The following is a 13919-nucleotide window of genomic DNA, read 5'->3' on the forward strand; positions in this document are numbered from 1 at the left end:
ACTAAAAGCTCCTTAGAGCCACTTAATTCTTCCAGGTGAAGTAAATATCTAGGCCAGTAGTAAAAATTCCTTACAGATGTCTTCAGGAGGGTACTTAGCAAGCACTTTCCTGAAGAGAACATCTTGAACACCTTCAAAGAGCAGAAACAGTTCTTAATGATGGCACATTTGATAGTGAGGCAGGACTTGGCATAGCCTTGGGGAATATTTGGAAGTTTCTCCAGTGTTAGAGAGAGGAATGGAATGGGCTGCAGAGCAGTGACTGTACATGCTCTGATTTTCAGCAATTAGTCAAAATAACTCTAGCTAAAGTTTTATTTCAGAGATCTGGGCATATTTCACTATCAATTAGGTAATCTCCTGTGGTACTGCATTGCAAAATCCCTGTGAATTCCCTGGGTGGATCCCTTTGCCATGCTTGTCCCTTCCATAGCGTGGTTAGTATGACCTGCCCACCACATGGAACATCTGAGGGAAGCTCACATGCTCAACTTCTGCTTTTAGATGAGAAAGGAAAACCACACTGAGAAGAGCTGGAGATTGTCCATTAGGTCAGAATCTCCCACCTTTGTTATTTGATCTCTTTTCTGAATATTCCTGTCCTAGAAGTGCCAATCCTTTAAGGCATCCTATCCATGTTCTGCGTTGGGAAAACCTGGGTCTGAAAGGAATAATAATTATATACTGGATATAACTGAGTGTAAACTGCTTGCCAGGCAAATAATATATGGAATAGCTGAGGCTGAGCCTGAGTGGATCCTTGGATGGGAATTCCTTGGACTCAGCCTTGACAGCTCCATTTGGGCATGTTTCAATCCAGACCCAAGCTCTGTGTGCTCTCAAATCTCTCTGTACCTGTGTGTGCCAACCTCCTGGACTGCCATTTATGCTTTACTCCAGTTTTGCTCTAAAAATGGAAAGCAGCACTGGAATTGTCCATCAGCCACAAGAGCTGTGTGCTCCTTGAAGGAAGAGCCCGAGGTGTTTGATCAATGTGGGCTGCCAGGTGTTCCCATGGAATTTGGTGTCACTCCTCAGCGAGGACAAAGCCTCACACGAGGCTGGCTGTGCTCAGTTGGGTGCAGGAGGATTGCAGGAAAATCCCAGCCTCTCCCAGTCCTGTCCAAGAAGGGAACAGCAAGAACCTCTTGCAATTTGGACAGTGTGGGGGATGGAGCAGATGCCCACTGCTCCAGACCAGGAATGCATCACCTCCATCCAAGAGCTGCCACTGCCCATCCAGTGCTGCTCCTGGAGACACCTTTCCACCAGAGGCAAAGTGGAGATGCTCTGGAGGTCTGACTGAGAGGGAAGTTGGTTGTTTTTCTTCAGAGCAGGAGCCCAGCAGTCCAGGAGGCTCCTGGATAATTTCTGAACTGAAGCCAGAACAGGACTTGCATTTACCCTGCTCATCCCAGGCACTCCATGGTGTGGTGGCATCTGTCAGAGGCTGGGTTTGATGACCTCAGAGCTCTTTTCCAGCCTTAATGATTTGGTAGCTCTGTGACTGTGAGTGCTCCTGGCTCGAGGGCTGTCCAGCTGCTATGAGTGACCAATTTACTGCCAGTGGTTACCCCAGACATGCAGGGGGAGGGAGCCCAGGCCAGGCAGGAGCTGTGCACAGGGAGCCAGGGAGGATGAGCAGAGCCCTGCTGTTCTCACGGGAACAACTGCAGGGTTCTGTAGATCAGGCAGTGGGACAAGCCAGGGAAAGGACAGAGGGAAAGGACAGATCTTCCATATCAGCACAGCCATGGGTTAGATTCACATGGGCTCTGCTGCTGCCAGTTCCTCTGGGGTGAATCACATCCCAGAGGAGCTGCTTTCCACCCAGAGGCTGCCAGGGATTTTATACACACTCCATTTGCCTTTCCCCTCAGCTTGGACAGTTGTTTTTTTCAGGTTTAGGGTTTTTTTTTAAGCTTAAGTGTTTTGAAGGTAACATTTTGGTTCACCTTTGGAGTTGCCATTTGACTTCTCTGTAGCACGTTGTGATTAGTGATTAATTGCACAGGACATGTTGTGACTCCAGCCCGTGTCCTGGGGTGCTTGTCGCAGCAATGATGCACTGGGTGATTACTCACTCCCCTTAACCTGACAGCTGTATTTCTTCCCCTGACTGCTTAATGACCTTGGCCAGGTACGTGCCTTGTGTTTTGTTGGAGGGCGTTGGGGATGTGCAAATTTTTCTTCCCCTTGCGTGACCTTCATCCTGCCTTGGGATGAAGAGAAGGGAACTGTTCCATGAACAGATGGAGCGTTATTTCTAGAGGAAGGTGGATAACACAGGAAATTATTCATTCAAAACCCCTTCAGACAACTCAGATGTTTGCCCTGAGAGAGTGTTGCAAATCTTAGAGCAAATACCTGCTCACACAAACTATCCAACTATCTTGAAAATTTCGTGTGAATGTGGAAGTCATCCAGTCCTAAAGCAGAACAGTGCCAGGAGACTTAACTGAGCCATTAAGGAAATTAGGAATAAGCAGGATTTTAAGCAGTAGCTACAGAAGAGATACTTTGTAAACCATGTGTAGGCAAGTTAGACTAAAAAAGGTTGTCAAGTCATAGCAGGTAAAAAAAAATAATGTGCAAACCAGTCTGGGGATGGATAACTCACTGCTAAAAGCAGCAAGGTTTGCTGCAAGTGGTGCTTGGCTCTTGTTATTCCTTAATGAATCGAATCTATTAGCCAGGGAAAACATCACGTTGTCTTGGAAAACAAATCATATTTGGATGCCTCTTCCCCTGCATTTGTACCCATTTTAACACGAGCACACTAATTATGCTGTGGAGATGATTTTGTTATGGCAGAAATGGAGCTGAGTTTGCAGCTGTAACTGTGGAGCTCTGGAGTGCTGGAATAGGTACATGGGGAGAGATGCCTTTTAATTCCATTGCCTTTCTCTTTAGTATTTGTATCCCCGTGCTTCACAGAGTGCTTCTGCTCCCTTGGGTGCAGAGGCAAAGGCCCAATTTGGGGGCCTCAGCAGCCTCCAGGCTCCCATGGATGCCAGAGGAATGATTTGAGGCATCATGTCCACGGCCCAGTTTCTACACAGATGGCAATGGGCTCACAAATTCCCAGGCTTCCTGACATGTTTCCCAATGCACAGGGAGCTGCATGAGTCATCTTGCTCCAGCTCTGGTCCTTTTGGATGGAAATTATACTTTTAAATACATTCTGTGATTACATGCAGGGCAATGGGCTCGTTTGGAGGAGCTGGAATTCCAGCCATTAAGTTGAGTGGCTGCCATTACGTCCCGTGTTTGCCAACAGATAATGCACAGACATACTTCATCTGTGACAGCTTTGCCCTCTAGACTTTGAATAGAATTATCTTGGTACAGAGCTGATCTCTCCAGCTCCATCCAGGTGCTCATCTCCTTGCACCAGGCAGCAAATGTGACCTCCTGACGAGGTGAAGTGGGGCAGGGAAGGGACTTGCTCGTGTCCTGTGCAGCAGACCTGGAGAGAGGGGAAAGGGCAAATTACACAATGGATGAGGTGACACTGATGTGTCCTGCTGGAGTCCCTGCCCATCCCACCCCTCTGTCAGGGCTTTCAGGGCTCCTGCCAGAGCTCTGAGCTCGCAGGGTGTGGGGCCATGCAGGCAGCTGTGGGGTTGGGAGATGGGAGCAGGAAGATGTGGATGCTCATGGCTGTTCCCACTGTGCCTGGATTGCTGCTGGCTCCATGAGCAGCCCAGGGGGCCAGGGGGGAACTCCTGGGTCAGAATGTTGTGATGGCTTGGAAAAACACCTGCTATTACCTCTCCATCCTGTGGAAGTGTCATCCAAGCCACGGCAGCTGAGGTAGCAGGCTGTAGCCAGTGGCTGCCTTGAGTTACTCCCATTGAAGGTGACATTTTGGCTGTGGCACTTGTCCATGAAAAGTGAGAATCCATCAGCCATGGCTTCCTGACGAGACAGCCTGCCCAGCCAGCACTGCCCCTTCAGCTTCTTGGAGGCAAAAGGGATGGGAATAAGAGCATGATGTCAGATCCCAGCTGGATTGTCACTGCTGGAACCCAGGGACAAAGGTGCCTGTTTGCTCTCTCAGGAGCTGGGGATGGAAGGTGAGACGTGGGGGTGAGATGTGGCTGCTGTGAGGACCTGAGCTGTGCCTGCCTGGGTTTGCTGTGCCCTTGCTGCCAGCATGGGGGTGCTGGATGGCAGGGGCTGCTCATCCCTGTGTCCCTCAGGATGCCCATGGCTGCTTTTTGCTCCTGGAAATCACGAGGAAGACTTGTGGTTTTGCTGGAATAATTCTCACGAATATCATAATTTTGGTGGCAAAAAGCTTTGTCTGGCCGTTTCTTATTCTGGGTGCTCATCTTGGTTTTTGCTACTGGAAGTGGAATCAGTGGGGTTTTTCACTGGGTGGCTCTGGGTTTGCACAAGAGCAGCTGGATGGGCTCTGCTTCCCCCTGGCTTGGGAGGAAAGGCTTTCAGTGCCCCTGCAGTCACCCAAAGCCCAGGCTGGTTCCTGGGGCCGGGCTTTGCTTCTCCAGCCATTGCTCCTTTTGTGCTTCCTTTAATTCAATTTTCTGTGAGCTCAGGGTCTGTGAAACAGTTTGTAGATGTCATTCCCCTCCTCTGCCAACAAGCCCCTCTTGGACTTTGTTAGATGGGAGCTGCAGGGACTTACCCTGAGAAACCAGGAGATGAGAAGAGCAAATAAGGAGCCCAGGTGGTGAATTTAATCAGTGTAATACATTCATCTGGATTTTAATCCAGCCTGGGCATTGATTTGCACTAATAACAGCCACCACTTTTTAGGTTCCAAGTTCTCAGTACTAAAAATATCCTTTTTTTAATATTATCATGTTAGCCTCTTACAACAATACCAATATATGCATTATTGAGGATTCCTGGGGATGTGTTTAATACATTGTGGTCCGACATGACACAGTCCAGGCCTCTGCTTCATTATTAAATGGGGTTTTAGAACACATGGCAGTGACTCAGTCACGAAGGGGCTCTTGCTGCTGCTTCCCTGTTCCTGGCCATCCAGGAGTGATGTTCAAAGCCAGCTGTGTCAGCTTTTAGAGGACAAGGTATCCACACAGAATTTTGTGAGCTCTGCTCCTGTCACTTTCTTGGATCTGGGAGAGGGAAGTGGCTGCACAGGGTGCTCCTGGTGTGTGTCTGTGCCATCGCTCCTGCTGGGGACAGCTGCATGGCTGAGCTGTGTGTCACCAGCTTTGGGCTGGCTGGTGGCACTTGTGCAGCTGCAGGGATACAGATCCCATGTCTGGGATGAGCACATCCTTGTGTTGTGTTGTTCCCTTTTTAAGGAGTTGTGTTAAATAATTCAAACTAATGGGAGTCATTTGTGTGATTTTCTCCTTAATTCTTTTCTGCTTTGGAAACTTCCATGTCCAGAGTAACAGGTGACATACATTTTAACATAAATATCCTTTAAAAGGAGGGTTACTCTTGCTTTCCTCAGAGCAATGACAATTTTATCTCCTCTCCTTGCAAAAACCATTTGGTCACTCAGATGAACTCAGTTTTCCCACAGTCTGGTCCATGGCAGGGAAGTTGCTTGCTTTCCAGTTCGAATAAGGACAGGCTTTAGGGGTAAAATGAGCATGGATTTTACATTCCTGACATTTCCAGTCAAGTCTTGGTCCTCCATGGAGGGGTTTTGAGGCTGTGGATTGGCTGCACCATGGGCATAGGGATGCTCAGGATGGTGTTGGTGCTGTTTGTCCTCACTGTGTCCCTTAGCCCTGGGCTTGGCATTCCCCAGCAGCACCTTGTCCTTCTCTGTACATTCCCAGAGCTGAATTTATAGCTATTTAGTAATATTTACATTTATTTAGTAATATTCTCTTTGCTGATCTGCCTTACTCTGTCCCTTGGCTGACTGTGAGAGAGCCAGGTCCCTCCTGGTGCTGCCGTGGGCTCTTCACAGTGCCTTGATGTTCCTGGGCCCAGTGCTGGCTGGGCTGGGACTTTGTGGAACTGGGAGCACCCCTTGGGAATCCTGGCTGCTCCCCACTCAGCCAGGGAGGCTGGACTGGGTGTAAATCAGAGCTCCAGCCCCCTGCTCAGGAGGGATTTCAGTACAGCTCCAGGTCTTTGAGGCTGTTGTGGCCTTGGCTTGGGAATGTCAGGAGTCCCTTCTGGGGGAGGAGGCTGGGATTTGTGTGAGTATCTTAGGTTTGGATCTTGGAGGGTGTTTATGGTTTGTTGCTGAGTGCTGCAGTGAGGGATCAGTGCTGACAGCCCCTGCCAGCCCCGAGCCCACAGCCCTGGCAGCTGCCCTGGCTCTGCTTGCTGAAGGTGCTGCTTGCCCCGCAGCAGGGCAAACTTGGACTTCCAGCCCCAGTCTCATCATTTATCTGAGTTAAAAGATGATGGCAAGTGGTTATTTGTGATTTGTGATGAGGCAAGGGGAGATTTGCTGTGCCCCACGCACAGGAGGGGCTGGGGGGAGATTAGGGTGACGTGTGCTCCATCCAAAGAGCTCACACCTGCGTGGGCTGTGCTTCAGTGGGGTCCCTCTGCCTCATTACCACCTTCCATTCTCCTCCTCACTGCTGCCAGGGTTTTACTCAGCTCTCCATCCATGGCCCTGCCTCGTGGCTGCTGTTATTAATAGGAATGACATGGGCAATACTCAAAATAAGGTGGAAAATGAGACTAATGCCATCCCCTGGGCTCTGCTGCTGCAGCCTGGCTGAGGCCAGGTAATTTCCTATCTGCCAGGTGAAATCTTCCCAAGAAAGTGGAAGTCAATGAAAAACAGAACAAGGTTCCTAAGGAACCTTTCTGTCTGTACTGACTCTCCCCATAACATATAGATAAAGAAAAGATAGATAAAGTTTCCAACCAAGTGTGGCAGCCTTCCCAGAATATGGGATATGGGAGACTCTCACTCCAATCAGCCTCTTTCAGCTGAAATCCAGTCATTAGTTAAATTCATCAAGGAGCTTGAAAGCAGAAAGGGAAATTCTTTGACTTGTGCTTAACCTTTGGGTGATTGCACCTCTTGAGAGAATGAGCAAATCAAGTGGAGCTGCCCTCCCCTGTGTTTGGTGAATGAGCCATGGGGCCATTCACTGAGATTGGGCATTATTCACTTTGTAGAATTCCTGAGGAGAGGTTTAAAAATAAACACACCATCAGAGGGACTCTGGGGAGATTATGCAAGAGCAGAATGCAGCGGGATGAGCTGGGTGATGCTCTCCTGTGCTCTGCTCCATCAGCTGAGTGGCCCTGTCCTGGCTGGGAGGAGCAGCAGGGTGTGGGGCTGAAACATGGGATGCACCGCTGCCCTCCTCACCCCGTGGGCACGGCTGTGCTGGGAATTCATGGGAGTGGGTCCCAGCAGAGCAGTGGGGGGGTCTGGGGGGTCCCAGCAGGCTGTGCTGTGCTCTGCCATGGAGCAGGGTGAGGTGTCTCCCCTCCGGCATCACCGGGAGCAGAGCTGTGCTCTCCCTTGGCTGGGGCTCCCTGGAGCTCTGCTGGGTCCTGTCCTTCCCCTGAGCAGTGGTTGCTTTGAACAACAGCTCTGTGTATCCTTCTTTGAATCTGTTTTGGCTGCCTCCATCGTGGAAGGGCCGGTGAACGCAGTGTGGGAAATGCTATTGTGATTTTACAGGGCTTTTATGTTGTCTGAACAAAGGGCAGCTCTGTACAAGGAAAATTTGAGCAAATGGCATCCACTCACCACATTTCTCCCTCCTCCCCTCACAGCCTGCTCCTATTCCTGCATCCTGCTCCTGTGGAGGAGGACACAGTTTATGTAACACGGATTTCAAAGGGAACTACTCAGAGCTCTCATTTTTTACTGTTACAACTCTACTGATGCAGTTATAAATGATCTAATAGAGAAACACCTTCCTGCCTTAAAGATTATTCATATTCCCAGAGACCATGGTGCTGGAAACTTTGAAGTCCTTGAAGTTTTCTAAGGACACAATGAATGATGATAGATTTATTTGGGGTTTTTTGGGAATGTGGTTCTTCATAAAGTGCATTTTAGATTAGTAGGAAGCTCTGTGCTAAAAAGGGTCTTGGAATCTTGTGGGTTTGCAGTGATTATTTATCCCTGAAAGAGGAATGGACAGGTGAGAGTGGTTTGAATGGCCCTTTTGTGAATATTTCAGTCTCCATGGACCACTGAGCCCCTGATTTCTTCTTCAAGTTGGCCCATAAGAAGCCAGTAAGTGTTGATGACTTGGGAATATTTAGCAAAACGTTGCAGTAGCAGCTGATTTCACTCAAAGATGTTTAATCCTTGACTGCCTCACTGCAGGCAGGGGCTGAGGTGGAGCAGATGTTCTTGTCCAATTGTGCATCTTGGCTTGGGAAGTGAGCAGAGCCAGGGAAAATGCACCAGACTGGAGGCATTGGCTCACCCATTCCCCGGAATAATTTTCCAGTTGATTCTGTTGTGTGGGGCTGGAGCAAAGTCCCTCTGCAGGGGCACAGCTGGGTCATGGCTCAGGGATTTAAACCCTGCAGTGGCCTGGGAGGAGTTGGAACCCCTGGCTCTGAGGCCACTCTGTAAATGTGCTTTGGGGAGCCATCCTAGGTGGTGTTCCTGGGCTTTTTCCATCAGGATGTGCTGTGATTACAGGCTATGAGAGGCATTTCCCTTCCCTTCCTCTCTGGCTCCTGTGGATTTGCTCCAGACCTGCTCCAGTAACAGGGTCAGACAGATCCCACCAGCTCCTGTAACAGGGAACTGTTCCTGTTACTCCTTTTATTCTTTCTTTTCCTGGTTACTTTGATGGGGACATTTATTTGACCTTGATAAAGGTGCCACAAAGGCATGGCCAGAAAAGAAAGTTGTAAAATCTGGAGTCAAACTCCCACTTTTGAGCACGTACTTTTTATTCCTTGGAATCTCCCATGGGGCATTAATGACACCTTTAAGCCCTTTGGCTTTGGGAAGTGCAAGGGGAGAGGGAGACAGTGGGGATCTTTGGCCAGATGGACCTTTCTGAGCTTTCCCAGCACAGATGGGGACAGAGTTCAGCATCCCTGGTATGTGCTGTCAGAGGTGGGGCCTTGCAGTTTTTACTGTTTGTTGTCATTTTATTTTGGCAGCACCTCGAAAGTAATTCTGTATTTCCAGTGGCCACGTTCTATCCTGGAAATGCCACCAGGCGGGAAGAGAAAGCAAAATCCTTCCAGCCCTTCAGCAGGAATGGTTTCATTCCTTTCCTCTGGCTTTGCTTGCTGGTGTAAAGCACTCACCTGCTGGGCTGGGATGCTGGGAGTGCCTTGAAGGAGCATCTCTAGAAGGAGGGTTTGTGACTGAGTTCTTGGAGGTTTGCTTGGAAACCTGTGGGGAAAATCCCTGGGAAGGCTGAGGGTGTGGTCCTGGTGGTTCAGGGATCATACACCCTGTTCTTAGTGTGCTTAAGCTGTGCATGGAGTTAGAGAGAGCCTTGTCTTTCTGCCCTTTTTCTTCTCCTCATCCAATTCATTTCTTTGTGGTGCTGGGATGTGGAATGGCCTCTCCTCTCTGTGCCCTGGAATTTCCCTTTGCCCGTGGTGTTTGTTGGACCAGTGCCTGGTGCCCAGCCCTCACAACATCCCAAGAGTTACTCTTCTCTTCTGCCCACTGAGAAAGTTTTTCCTCCACCCCAGAAAGTGCTCTGCAGGCTCCTGTAAAGCAGGAATCATTATTCTCAGGTCTGTAGTTCCCAAATGCTCCTGGGCATTTCTGCACTGATGTTACGAGGTGAAAGCATTGAGGAATTTTCTCTTTGGGCTCTTGACTTTGAACAAGCAACTGACAAGAATAATTGGTTTTAGTAGGAAGTAGGACTTGCACCTGGCAGACAGGCAGTGTTCAGGGGATGTCACACTGAATGTCCTTGTCACCTGCTGCATTTCTTCTCCCTGCTTCTCTTTTCCTATGGGTAGGACACTTCCCCAAATATCTAAGTTCTAATTTTTGTGAAATTACAAGGCTTAAGATTTTGTGAATTCCTCTGGTGGGCACAGAGAACATAACTTTATTTCCACCAACCTTCGCCCTACAGAAAACTGCTATATCTGGGAGAGTGTGCTTTAATATTTCACTATTCCTGTAGGGATTATTATTCTGTCCTTTGCTTTTGGTAATGGCCAAATTGTAGATGGGATGAACATTAAGATGTGGAAATGTAAACTTCTGCCTCAGCCAGTTAAACACAGAGTCAATTTGAGGGCATGATTCACCTGGCTGGAAGGTAGATGGCTGAAATAGCTGGGATGAATCACACTCCAGATGTGTCTCTTTCTCTTCACTGGCTATCAGGGAGTCCAGATGACTCCCTCAGCTGCAGTGTGGGAGAATCTGACTTCATGGCAGAGAAGTTCTTTCCAAGGTCTTTGGCTGAATATCTCTGACCACAGAGCCCAGCTGTGAAGCTGAGACGTGAACTTTCTGGAGTGAAGAGCTCCTGTGTTGAATTCTCTGAGAAATAATATTTCATGCTGACCTTTCTCCAGTTTGCCATCTCCTGCTGCTGCAGATGTCAGGTTCTGTCTCCATAACCCTGCCCTGAGAGAGCTGGACAGCTCCACGGATGCAGCAAGATGTTCTGCAAGATAAATTAAAGTGGATCTTTTCATTTCAGGCCCTGACATTCTCTCAATGGGCTCAGCACGTGGGATGGCTGGAGCTCCAGTTCTTGCCATCCTTTTGCTGCAGGCTGAGTTGGATTTATGTTCCAAAAGGGCAAGGTTTGCTTGCAGGATTCCTGGGATGTGGATCCCTTCCTTGAGCTGAGAGCAAGGGCCAGGGGCTGGGCAGGACCAGCCCCTGCTGGCACTGATCAGTGAGAACCAAGGACTTGGAGCTTTTCTCCTTGAGCTCAAGGAGCACCTTGCAAAGCCACCCCAGCTCCTGACGTGCCCTGAAAGCACCTTGCAGATTTGTGTGCTAACAGCACAAAAAGGCTGAGGTGTGACCCCCTGTCCCTCTGTGTCCCTTGCTGTCCCTGTCAGCTCCTCAGAGCTGGGATTTGTGCCTCGGGCTCGGGAATGGATTTTTGCAAAGTAGGCTGGGAGGATTTGAAGCACAGTCCCTCTGAAGTTTGGGCTCAGTGACGTTTCTGTGGCAGTTTGTGCCCAGAACTGGCTGTGTGTGAAGTGACAGCAGAGGCTCTGTCAGCTGAAGCAGAAGCAGCAGGAACACGGCTCCTGCGTAATAGCTCTGTTCCTGGTTCCTCATCAGTGCAAAAGGGACTAAAATACCCAATGGCATTAACCAAAGGAACAAGTGTCAGGCCAACCCGATTCATTTTTTGACAAGAAAACTGATTTTCGAGCCAAAGAGAACGTACTCTACTGCATTTACTGATAGAAGCTGAGTGCAGGATCCCTGTGAGCCACGGGTGGGGGGTGGCCATGGGGAATGGGGGACATGTGAGGTGTTACTGGGAGATCTCTGTGACACTGGAATAAATATTTCATGCTGTTCCACAAATCTCTGCTAAGGTCCCTTTGGGAATAGTATTTGCAATTCTGGTCATCTGTGTTCCAGAAAAATGCAGGCAGGGTACGTGGAAGCCTGAGAGGGCTGGTGAAATGCCTGGGGGAAGGAAAAGCTGGGGGCTGGAAGGGCAGAACTTCCTTACCTGGGAAACCACACCTGGACAGCATCTATAAATATGGCAGAGGGAAGCACTGGTGAAGGAGAAGAGCTCAGTCCTGGCAGAAGAACAGATAAATGGTACCTGGTCTCAAATGTATCGTGGGGTTTCTTCAGCTCTGAAGTCTCATCCCTTCCAGATCTGTCCTGGGGTCTCTGTGCTTTAAACTGATCCTTATTTATGAAAGCATCCAGGAACCCCAGCTGGGAGCAGAGCAAGGGGTTGTGAGGAGTCACTGAAACACCTCTGAGCATCCAGCTGTTGCCCTGGGATCAGAAATCAGTCTCTTACTTCTCCAGATGTGGCTCCCCTGCTTGCTGAGCCCAGCTCTGGGGCGAGCTGGGGGTCCATCACCATCTGACTGCATCTGCTGCTGGTTCAGGTGGGACCCTCTGGTGCCCAGCTCCCTCCAGCTGTGTCTCAAAATTCCAGCTGTGGGATGACCCCTCACTGAAGCAGGAGGTGCCCACAAGTTCAGCCATCACCTGAGGGCTTGGTCCATGCCTTGGTTTTCTGCCTGGTGTCCCAGGACCTTGTGAGGCTCGTGTGGACAAGCCCCTGTATGACACACAAAGGGGACAGGTTTCTTCTACAGCTGATTTTGAATTAGAAGGGACAATTTGTTGAAGTGGGGGGAGCACAGCTTTACTTTGCTGCCCACTGACTGGATCTGCCTGGGTTTTGAGGATGAAAGGCACTGCCAGGTTAAGCCTTGTAGGTCTTGCTGCTTTGTGTGACTGATTCTACAACTGGCTGGAACTGCAGCTCTAGCTTCCACCCCAAGGAGATCAGATTTGTAAAGGAGAGCCAGTCCAAGGCAAATGGTAAATCAGGCCTTTTAATCTGTTGTCTGGATTGTCTGGATGACTTCAGTGTTCTCTGTTGATGCTGAGAACCTGAAGCTGTGCTGGAAGGTCTCCTTCAAGTTCTCACTGTGCAGGCAGTGATTAACAGGGGTTTGGGGATGCCAGACTTGCATTAAGGGCTTCTCCACTTGCATACCCCCAGCGAGGGGTTATTGTCTGTGTGCTTTGTGTTCCTCCCCCAGCTGAGGGGACTCTGTGGCTCTCAGAGCCTCGCCACAACAAGGTCTGGAATGGTTACAGGGTTGAGCTCTGTCCCTCTGAGCTCAAACTGGGACTTGGAGGCAGCCCAAGTCCATGGTCAGGGTGTCTCAGTGGCAGAACTAATGAACCCAGGATAGCTCTGACAGGCTGATTAGCACATGGGGAAAATCTGTGTTTGCTGAGGCAGCCTCAGTGCTCAGCACAGAATGCCTGCAGTGGGCAACACATAAACACAATTTATTACTCTGTTAAAAACACACAGCTGTCAGTCAGAGGGACAGGGGGTGTCCTGGGCATGGATGGATGGCTGGTGGTGTGGAAGCCACCAGTGTTGGGGTGCTCCATCCTGCCAGCAGGGAGCAGGAGTTTCGTGGCTGTCACAGAGGAGACCGGGGCTGTGCTGGTGCCCTTCTGAGGCTCCAGGAGCTCCACAGGCAGAGATGTTCCCGAGGTCCTGTCAGACACCAGACTGGCCTCATTGGGTGTCCAGGGTCCACAATCTGCTCCTTGCAGACTGTCACCACAGTGCTGGGCTGTGCTCCAGGCCAGGGGCAGGTCAGCAGCGTGCCACAAGTGAGGGGTGTCAGTACATCACCAGCACTAAAACAGGCAGCCTCCAGTTTCAAAAAGAGCCTTTTAAACACGTGCACTAACTTTGCTTGGGTCTGCATGGAAAGCTTCCCCAATTCTCTGACATTTCAACTGAAGTGAAAATTCCTTTGAGGGACACCATCTCTTGTTTTTGGGACTTGCACGTTGTGTCAGGGGATTTCTCCCTGACACGTGTGCCCGTATGGAGGTGGCAGGGGTGGTGCCAGGCCTTGGGGGACACGGGGCACGGCGCCTGGAGCTTGCCTGGCACGGCTGGGAGCAGGATGAGGGCAGTGGGAGCGGCAGGGTGGAATGGAAACGGGGTTGGGCTGCGAGCTGCGCTGCGGGTGCTGCTGTGCATGTGTGGGGCTGGGGCCGCGGGCGCTCCTGACTGTGCTTTTCTCTCCCCAAGCTGATCAGTGGTGGTTCCATTGTCAGTGCTGAGGCAGTATGGGATCACGTCACCATGGCCAACCGGGAGTTGGCGTTTAAAGCAGGAGACGTCATCAAGGTCCTGGATGCTTCCAACAAGGACTGGTGGTGGGGTCAGATCGACGATGAGGAAGGATGGTTTCCCGCCAGCTTCGTGAGGGTGAGTGACTTTTGCTTTTTGCTGCTCTAAAGAATCACTGCCGCTGCTCAGGACATCAAG

At 50.0% G+C, this 13919-nt stretch overlaps 1 protein-coding gene across 13 annotated transcripts in view; it reads left to right on the plus strand.

Annotated features, from left to right (window-relative positions):
• The window catches only part of ARHGEF9 (Cdc42 guanine nucleotide exchange factor 9), a 161633-nt gene that overhangs the window by 86568 nt on the left and 61146 nt on the right, over positions 1-13919 (plus strand). For all 13 annotated transcript variants that reach the window (XM_021525292.3, XM_021525293.2, XM_021525291.3 and 10 more), the window contains one exon: positions 13680-13859. In XM_021525292.3, coding sequence (XP_021380967.1) covers positions 13734-13859 — 126 coding nt within the window. In that variant the 5' untranslated portion in view covers positions 13680-13733. The remainder of the gene's footprint in view (positions 1-13679; positions 13860-13919) is intronic.

This window comes from Lonchura striata, chromosome 14 (assembly GCF_046129695.1).
Source record: "Lonchura striata isolate bLonStr1 chromosome 14, bLonStr1.mat, whole genome shotgun sequence".
Taxonomy (NCBI): Eukaryota; Metazoa; Chordata; class Aves; order Passeriformes; family Estrildidae; genus Lonchura; species Lonchura striata.